At 27.7% G+C, this 11,027-nt stretch overlaps 1 protein-coding gene across 1 annotated transcript in view; it reads left to right on the top strand.

Moving 5' to 3' along the window:
* Window positions 1-9,445: 9,445 nt before the first annotated feature.
* LOC136086329 (uncharacterized) overlaps window positions 9,446-11,027 on the top strand; it is a 1,786-nt gene continuing 204 nt past the window's right edge. The window contains exons 1-4 of the mRNA XM_065808623.1: window positions 9,446-9,486; window positions 9,762-10,195; window positions 10,276-10,523; window positions 11,000-11,027. The exon at window positions 11,000-11,027 is cut by the window's right edge and continues 148 nt beyond it. Coding sequence (XP_065664695.1) covers window positions 9,446-9,486; window positions 9,762-10,195; window positions 10,276-10,523; window positions 11,000-11,027 — 751 coding nt within the window. The remainder of the gene's footprint in view (window positions 9,487-9,761; window positions 10,196-10,275; window positions 10,524-10,999) is intronic.

Consider the following 11,027-nt stretch of genomic DNA (forward strand, 5'->3'; position numbering starts at 1 on the left):
GCATCAGACAGAGACTGTGAGGCAAGGCCTATTACTCTTGATATATCAAAAGCCTTCAATAAAGTCTGACTATATCCAATCACCCAATATGTTAAATAGCTACAACTGGCATCTAGACTTCAAAAATTAAGAAGCTAATGTTTCATACAACAAATTTGTCGATATTTATAATAAAGGACTGTTAAATTTTATTCGAAAATTACATAGGGGATTGTTAAAACTAAAGCGCCTCGGATGAATTCTAGCTTAAAAAAGTTGATTAGAAGGAAAAAGACTCTTTGGATAAAATGTTTACAAATTGTTTTTTAAACATAGGAAATGTATTAGAATACAAATCAATTAGAAATAACGTAAAAAAATAAATTAAGAACCAAATTAATGTATATGAAACAACCATAGCCTTAAATGTTAAAAAAAACCCAAAAGCAATCTATGCATATATAAACAAAAAATCAAAAGTCAAAGAAGGAATTAACGCATTAAATGTAAACGGCATACTTGAAACTAATGATTTATAGCAAATTCATTAAATAATTACTATAGCTTAGTTTTCACCAAGAAAATAAATAACAATCTACGATTCTTTAATAATATAACAAATATTATATGTGATGACCCTAATATTTCACCTGATACAATTTCTATAATCCTGCCTAGCGGGCACAACAACGTTGATACAACGTTAAATGACGTTGCTTTTTTGGTCGGATTAACGTTGGATTAACGTTGGAAATGGAAAGGATGGACGACGTCAGATTCGCCAACATTTGCTAACGTTATAATTTGGACGAAGACCGATATGTTATAATGTTTCTCAATGTTTTTCCAACATTAATTAATGTTGTATTAACATCGAGCAACGTTGGTATAACAACATTCTAACGTGGCTTTTTAGGTTGTTTTTGGCATTGGGTTAATGTTGGAAATGGAAAGGATGGACGACGTCAGTTTTGCTAACGTTAGCTAATGTTGTAATTTTGACGCTAAAACGAAATGTTATAATTTTTATCTTGACGTTTTATGTCAAGATAATAATTATAACATTTTATCTTGACGTTTTGACATCGAACAACATTGTATTAACACCATTCAAAAGTTGCTTAACGTTATTCTAACGCTTGTTAAACGTTTGAGTTGATCTACTTAGCTGAAGGTTAACGTTCAATTAACAACAGGTTTGACAACAAAATGAGAAGAAACTGTTTAAAAACGTCGATTTAAAAAAACATTACAACGTGGTAGAGTAATTTCGCTCATTAAGAAATTTTCCAAGGGAATTTTTACAAAATAAATTTAAAAATAAAAAGTTAGTTGTTCTATTGTTGCTGCGACTCAAGAGGAAACGCATGTTGACAAAAAATATTTTAATTAACCAAGTGTAACTGCCACAAAAAAAAGTCCGCTTCGTCCAACGTTAACAAAACATTATAATTCCGATTTAAAACAAATGTTAGTATAACCGAAGTTGTTATAACGTTGTAATTCGATGAAAAGAAACGTTAGTGTAACTAACCTTACCACAATGTTACGATTTCGATAAAAAATAACGTTAGTGTAACAAATGTTACCATAATGTTGTAATTCAGATAAAAAATAACGTTAGTGTAACTAACGTTACCACAATGGTGCAATTCGGATGAAAAAAAACGTTAGTGTAACCAACGTTAATACAACGTATATAATAAAAGTATGGAATACTTTTCAAAAAGGATTCAAAGGCACGGTAAATTCGTTAAGTTCCTTCAAGTTTTTAACAAAAAAAGAAATTTTTAAAATATAAGAAATGTTTTTGGTTAATCATACTTTGAATAATTTCTCATAAATCTGTTTTTGTTTTATTTCTACTTTTGTTGGTTGCTTATCAATTTTATTAGCGAATTACGCGTTTTATTACGATATTTTATTGAAATTTTATTACGCATTAACATATTACGATATTTTTTTGAAATCTTGTTATAGGGGCTCTATGAAAAGATTGCGATAACGTACTGTCATCCTCATCTTCTTTGAGCCCCTATCTGTTTTACTTATTTTATTTATTGAAATTTTATATTACGAAGTTGTAAAATCTTATATTATATTAAAACAGAGAAAGAAAAAAAAAAAAAAAAAAAAAAAAAAAAAAAAAAAAAAATTGTATTTCCGATGATAATTGGAGTTAGTGTTGCCAATGTTTTTACAACGTTATAACGCAAACGTTACAAAACCACCGTTAGTACAACGTTGAAATTCTGATGAAAAATAACGTTAGTGAAAATAACGTTATTACAACGTTAAATATAGTTAGTCAACGTCGCCCAACATAACCTATCCTAAATCCAACGTTAGTTCGACGTTGGGTGCCCACTGGGGTCACTAAATCTAAATAAATCTACAGGAGTAGATGGATTTCACTCACATCCTTTAAAGTTTTGTGCAGAAGGGTTATTATTTCCTTTATTGCTTATTTTTAATAAATCATATGACAATAATACTGTCAATGTGGTTAAATGCTAACCTAACGCCATTATTCAAAAATAAAAATAAATCAGATCCATCAAATTATCGTCCAATACCACTTACCTCAGTTATAAGCAAAGTACTGGAACATATCTTAAAAACTACATATATGTCACATTTAGAAAAAAACAATCTTTTGACTAAGGAACAACATGGATTTACTAGAGAAAAAAACTGTTGTACAAACCTTATAGAATCTATGGATCTATTAACTCAGGCAATGGAAGATAACTTGCCAGTAGATATCATTTTCCTTGATATGAAAAAAGCTTTTAATTCTGTGCCTCACAACAGACTGTGTATAAAGTTATGGATTTAACGTTAAAGCACTTAGATGGTGCAGAAATTTAGTATGTAACAGAGTGCAACGAGTCGTCTGCAAAGGCGAATTTTCGAATTGGTCTCCAGTTACAAGCAGAGTGCCGCACGGTTCTGTCTTGGGTGCGTATATGTTTACGTTTATGTTGAGTCTTTTCTGTATCATCCTCTGACACAGAAAAGACTCAACAGACCTAAAAAAATTCATGACATGGTCAAATTTATGGCTATTAAAATTTAATGTAAGCAAATGTAAACGCATGCATATAGGCAGCAATAATACTAAGTATATATACACAATGTATGACTCGGCGTTAAACAGTCGAATTACCAGAAACCAAAATTGAAAAAGATTTAAGAATTATGATTTCTAACGACTTAAAATGGTCTAGTCAAGATTATGCAACTGGTAAAGCTAATAAAATGTTAGGAATAATAAAACATTCTTTTAAAAACTTAAACATAAATGCGTCTAAACTATTGCACACCTCTCTTGTAAGACCGTATCTAGACTACGCAACTTCAGTGTGGTGTCCTTACTTCGAACAAGACAAAAAAAAAAAAGGAATTGATTCAACTTAAAGCAACACAAACAAAATGCCTTCAAGGGGAAAACTATGAAACAAGACTAACCCACTTTAATTTAATGACTCTTGAAAAAAGAAGCAAACCTAATGACCTAATCCATTTTTACAAAATAGTAAATAGTATAGATAATTTAACCTCGGAATACCCACCTGATATAATAGTTTCAAATACAAGAGGTTACAATATGAGGTTTCATAGACAATTAATAAAAAATCAAAAGAGATACTATTTCTTAACAAGCCGTGTTATTAACAGTTGGAATAACTTCGACCAAAACACAGTAGATTCTAAAACACTTCAAGAGTTTAAATCAAAGTTGGACTTGTTTTTAACATAAAACAACAGTAAAACCTAGATTAACTAGGCTCCATGCATGGTTTTGCACATGTACACAGTTATTATTAAATAAATTAATACTTGATTTCTTAATATGGAGAATCTGAAAAAGTCTTCAAAATCATTGTCATTTCTTTTTAACCACAGTAATAAGGTTATCCTTGAAAATCAACATTCTTCTTTTCCAGTAACTTTTGGGGTACCATGAGGTTCTCTTCTTGGTCTTGTATTGCTTATTATCTATATTGATGAACTTCCTGACAATCTCACATGTAAAGTAGCCTTATTTGCTGACAACACCACTATATACTCTAGTCTTGACAAAAAGTAATCACCCTTTGATTGCTAAGAACTGTTGGCTGTAAGAATTTTCATCGTAAGATTTTTAAGGACATAGCGATAATTATTAGCAGTAAAAAAATATGTTTTGTTTAAAATAATATCAATTAGCCACTTTAACATCCAATCAGTTACAGAAAAGATGCAACACTTGAGATGTCTCAAGTGTCTTAGCTCTTCTGTTTTTTTCTTCTTTTTTTTACAACGAGTCTTACAATGAACTGAGTCTTCTAGTTCTTCTTCTTCTTCTTATCTATATATATATATTTGGATTAACTTTTATAACTGACCTGTCATGGTCTTATAATCTTATATACAAACCATTGCAAGTTACCTACAGCTAAGGCTGTCACACTTTATTGTGCTCACCATTTTCTTACTCTTGATTCCATTTTCTACCTTTGTAAATCATTTGTATCCCTGTATGGAACACATACATTGATAACTATAGGTCTGGCAAACTTTGCAAGAGGTATGGAATCCCTGTTTGTAAAGATATTGTAAACATAGTTGGGCCTGCTCTAGATTCTAAACTTGAGCCTCTGTCTCATCATTGTAAAGTTAAATTTCTTTCTCTTTTCAAAAAAGCAACATTGAGGGATTAGCAAAGTGGAGTTTACATATATAAACTGATTTAGGGAGAACACAAAAGGAATAGAACACCATCAACTGATTTAAGGAGAACAGGCAAGGAGTAGTATACAAATCAACTAAGGGTTTGAATTGGACTTATAAATTATATTGGATACTTTGGTTAGCACTAGCAATTGCAAATTGCATCACATATAACAATTGTTACACTGATTTAGGGATAGGCTAGGGTTTTAGTATATACATCGACCGATTTAGGGAGAACCCGCAAGGGAGTTGATAACACATTGATATTTATATATATATAAATATATATATATATATATATATCAATTTGTAGAAAATCACTTAATAAAAGTTTATCTCATATACACTGTGTTTCATCAATAAATACTCATCAAAAATCAGATGATAGTGTCAAATAACTGATCAAATAACAGAGTGCTGCTACATCGACTGACAAATAGCCTGACTCACAAGGAAATGCTGCTACATCGACTGAAGGTTTGGTTGGGGCAGCCAGTCTATCAAGTAACAAAAAAAAAAAATTCCGGTCTTGCATTTTAATTTTTACTTTTTGTCAACAAAACTTTCTGGCAACCAGTTAAGATAATAATACAGTATAATATAATAAATACAATAGTATATTTATTAAAATATAATGAATATATATAGATATAATTAATATAATAAGATTAAAAATAAGACAATATATGACCCATAATAAAAATATAAATTCATTTTTAATTGATCTTTATTTGTTTCACGATTTTTGATCGTGCTATTTTTAGTAGTATTGGATCTTTTATATTCCTTTCTTCTATATTTAAATCGCCATATATATCTAATACTTGTTTAGGATTTATATATCGATCAATAGCAACTGAAGGAGAATTTGTAATAGCAAAATCAATATCATTGCCAGCTAATAAATGGTTAACAAATTCTTTCACTTGATCAACTGATAGAGTTTTTCCTTCTTTACACAAAAAAATAACATTTCATATCAGCAGGTATGACTTTGAAATTTGGAGTTATTTTCATTTTTCCGTGGCAATTAAAAAGCATCGCTTTCATTCTGACAAAATCTCCTGATTAGATTCATAAAAACCTAGACCTATTAGCTCAAAATTTTTATATTCATCTATATTGTGTGTAACCATTACATAAGGTAATAAAAATTCAAAAAAACAGTTATTTACTAATTTTTTAGCAATACCAGGATTTTCTTTAATAATATTAAATTCTTCAATTGTTTTTATTTTATTGAGAAACTCTTTCTTTTCTTCTGGGGATTTTAAAAAGTTAGGTTTGCTATTTTCTTGATCAAAAGCTCTTATTTTTTCTGAGAATTCTGCTAAAGAAGCCGATAATCTTTCATTATGCACTATTCTATCTATTTTTGAAATTAAATCCCCTTTACTAATACCAGCAAATGTTTTCATAACTATTACCAAATAATTAGTTTAATACCTATTATTATATTGAAGCAAGCATATAATAGCAAGCTCTCTCTATATATAATATTTATATATATATATATAATATAAGCTCTCTATATATAATATTTATATATACATATATATTTATATATATATATATATATATATATATATACGTATATATATATATATATATATAAATATAGAGACATATGTATATATATATATATATATATATATATATATATATATATATATATATATATACATATATATATACATATAATATTGTTTAAATGATGTATATTATATTGCAAAATATGTATTGTAAGTTATTGTAAAACATGCTATAATAAATGTAATCGAACATAATGTTTTTTTAAATTCTATTACATACACACACACACAAACATACAAACACACACACACAAAAATAAAATATGTATATTTAAATACATACATACACACACACATATATATATATATATATATATATATATATATATATATATATATATATATATATATATATATATATAAATATATATATATAAAACATTAGACAATATTGTTTCGTCCTTTCAGACTCTTCAGTAATGTATTAATTTTAATAAGACCAAATCTTACTAATGAAACTAAAAAACTGATTTAAAGCAATTTAAAAGATTTGTTGTGTCATGCCAGTGTGCTCAAACTACAGAGTAGTGTGCCAGCATTTACGCAAACAGCAATTACACATCTTATAAATAGAGTGCTCAAAAAAAAAACAAAAGTTAAGGAGCTATATCCAAGATATATACATATACATATATATATATATATATATTTATATATATATATATATATATATATATATATATATATATATATATATATATATATATATATATATAGTTTGTGTGTGAGTGTGTGTTTGTGTGTGTGAGAGAGAGAGAGAGAGAGAGAGAGAGAGAGAGAGAGAGAGAGAGAGAGAGAGAGAGAGAGAGAGAGAGAGAGAGAGAGAGAGAGAACTAAGATATAGTGTATTAACCATGTGTATGTTTGGTTCATACGCATAGGTCTATGTGTATGAACAAAAAATGTATGAAAAGAAAATGTGCCCTGAGATCAGTTAAAAGTATTCAATATAGGGAAAATTTATCAAAATTTAAAAAAAAAAAAATCTTTTTAACGCTCAAATAATGAGGTATTATGATTTGAAAATATAAACAAATAACGAATTGTGCTGCAAGATGACTTTCTTACACACAATCTTTAACAAAATGAGATAATCTTTAATTGATTTAAATCATTTTTTCTGAGAAACTAAGTAATCTTTTATGATTTTAGTAAAAAAAAGTTACTAATTTGGATTTATACAAAAAAATATACATATAATTAGTTGCTAGTCTAAAAATGGAAGCATATCTACGAACTGTAGCCATTATTAAAATTCCAACTTTTTAAAAATCTTATGCGCTTGCGTACAATAACCTGGCTCTTCTAAACGACCGCGATGGGCGGTTGGCAGACAATCCCATGGCTCAGAATTAGGTCAAGATTTTCGTTTGCCGTCGAATTGTTACGGGAAAAAGAAATTAAATAAAACTAAACACTAGGTAGATTAAAGTAAACAGCAGCATGGATCTATTTTTAAATAATTGCGACAATAATTTCAATTTGAGCAGTTCTGAGAATAGCTCTGACGAAAGCTCCGAGGAAAATCTAACTTCAAAAGGTTATTTATTTTAGATAGATTAATTTATTCAAGATCTAGATTATAGTTTTTTCAATTTTTTATGTCGCATCAAATTTAATCAATAAAGGTTTTAAGCTAAAAAATTAGACACATTTTACTTTGCATTTCTTTTAGATTTTTTATTTTTAAAACTATTCTATTATTAGTCCCAGAAATTGATTTTTTGCCAGTAGATCGCATTGATAATGGTTTGTTTTTATTTTAACAAAAGCATAGACAAAAAATAATTTAATTTAATTTTGGAATTTATAATTTGTTTTAGGAGAAAAAAATAAACTTATTTATCATTTTAAATAACATGAAGAGGCATTGGAATGTATTAAAAAATACGAACTAGCCACAACAACGCGATTTGTAGTGTATTATGCAAATAAGAATTATGGTCAGACAGGTAAGATAGTATTCTGGTGTTCTTACTTTCAAGTTATTTTCAGAATTTTAAATTATTTAATTTGCACTCAGTAACTAATCGAATGTTTTTATTTTTTAGATACAATTACAGAGAGTCATAATGTATTATGGGAAGATCTTTTTATTTCTTATCCAGGAACTCCTTATATAGTTGTTTCTTCTAAAGTGTTAGAGTGTCACCATGGGTTTGACAGAAATATTTCAAAAAAGAGTAATTACAAAAAAAAAAAAAAAAAAAATATGTGATGTAAGTTGATCTTTTTTTTATTTGTTTTTTATAAATTTATTACTCATTTTTGCTATAAATATGATCTTATAATATTACAAGAACATAATATTTTTTTATTTATATAAATTTTTTATTCACAAGATATGTAAAAGATAATTTTATAGGTTTTTTAAACATTTTTAGATAATTTCATTTGTTAACATGCTAACTAAACTAATTTTAGAAGAGTGATCATTGTTTTCAAAAAAAACTATATAGTTCTACAATATAGTAAAAAGTTTATGTGCCGCGCCAAAATAATTATGAGAGAAATAATTCACTTTCCTGAATTCAAGGTATATGAATAAGTTAACTATTTAAACCCTAAAAAGAAAAGCAAAAAGTTTCAAGTCTTTTATTGTTATATTTAGATATCACAAAAAACTGTATGGCAAAAAAATAATGCCTCAAAACTTTTAAGACAAAAACTAAAAACTTCAACCTTAAATGAATTACAATATAGTCGAACCATTGTTGTTGTCATTGATGATTTGTCCTCTCATGATAAACATCCAGTTGGACAGGTATATATTGATTCTAAATTGAAAAATATTAACAGAAAAAAAATAATCAAAATAATAATTGCATATGTTGCATATCCTTTTTATTTTTTGCTAAACATTTTTAGGCTGAATTAATTTCTCAAGCAATTGATCCGCAAATTTCTCAAAAAATAGAAGAGTATGTCAAGGAAGGAATATATAACATAAGAGAAATGAAACGCCTTGATTGACTTGCTGTCAAAGAAATTTTTGAAAATGAAAACCTTCCTCCTCCAAATAATAGGAGATTTTATCCATGTGCTAGTACTATAAGATCGCATATTGTTAAAATGAGACAAAAGTTGAGGTAAATTTTTTTTCAGATGTCTCTAAGCAACCATTATGACTCATTATATCTCATTATGAAGGAATAATGAATATAACTCATTATACGTTTACTCTTAACTTGTTTTTGTATTTTAGCAACAATTTATAACCTTCCAAACCAATCAATCTTCTTTTCTCTTATCTCATGTTCATTTTATTTCATTTCATGCTTGAATTCCATTTGCATACTGATATAACTGTCATAATCTATGCTTCATTGTCATAATTCATCACAAATTTTACCATTGTCTTGATACTGCATATTTTGTTAACTAATAAATACTAAAACCTCTAAGTTTTAACTCAATTTCTTTTTTCTTTTTTATATTATAGTGCTAATTTTGTGTATGGTAATTTTATAGGTATTCCATGATTGATCAAGAATGTCTCTTGAAAAAGTGTAATGAATGGAAAAAAAGTAATCCATTCATTAAAGTCTTACTTCGACCAAAATGCGAAGTCGCAGCAAGTCAAAATTTTGAAAAAAAATCCACATTTCTATTTGTATATCAGTCACAGTGGCAAAAAGACCTTCTTTTGAGGTATGGAAATGAAATAATACTTCTTGATGCTACTTACAGAACTACAAGATATTCCCTACCCTTATTTTTTTTAATTGTAAAGACTAACATAGATTACCAAGTAGTAGCCACTTTTGTCACTGAAAATGAAACGAAATATGCTATCACTGAAGCATTAACTATCATAAAAGATTGGAATTCATCCTTTCTGCCTTCTTTTTGTATGACAGGCTATTGCAATGAAGAAATTGAGTCATTAGAAACTGTTTTTCCAGGTAAATATGCTTAGTGTCTGTAACTTTGATTACTGTCTATTGAATTAATTTGGAGTTACACAATTTATCTTTATTTTAAGGTTGTCATGTCATCATATGTGATTTCCACAGAGAGCAGGCATGGGATAGATGGCTTTCCAAAAAAACAAACGATTGTTCAGATTTTAAAGGAAGCATAATTTCAATACTGCGATGTATTGCAAGAGCGCAAAATAATAATGAGATAGAGGCAGCAATTGAAAAGCTTAATACTTCAAATTTTTGGTTGGATGGTAAATTTCATAAATTTAAGAAGTATATAACTAATTATTGGTTATGCAACAAAGAAGTAAGTTTATTTCAATTTCTATTTGATATTTAAAGCTTAATTCATAACATCGTTTATTAAAACCATGTCATAATTATTATAATCATCTGTTGTGTCATATTATTTGTTATCATGCTTGCTTATTTTATCATTATTCTGAATATTTAAAACTGCTTAAAGAATTTTTCTGCTTAATATTTATAAACTGCAAAATGTTTAATACATTTTTTTTTGACATTCAATAGTAAACAATATTAATAACATTAAGTTAGTTTCAAATTTTGTAAACTTAAATGAATAAGTGTTTTTTTTAACTATATATAAGATGCTTAAATCTTTACATGCTTGACCATAAATTCCTGACACAATGACTTTCCTCATTATTGTCACAGATTATAACATATAGTTTAGAATATAGCATAACTTAAGGCTGAATTTAGTATTAAAATTTGCTAATTATTTTATAAATGTGAAACATTTTTTTGCATTTAATTAAGAGATGGATATGGGCCTATCGCCAGGATC

Source organism: Hydra vulgaris, chromosome 10, assembly GCF_038396675.1.
Source record: "Hydra vulgaris chromosome 10, alternate assembly HydraT2T_AEP".
In the NCBI taxonomy this organism is placed as follows: Eukaryota; Metazoa; Cnidaria; class Hydrozoa; order Anthoathecata; family Hydridae; genus Hydra; species Hydra vulgaris.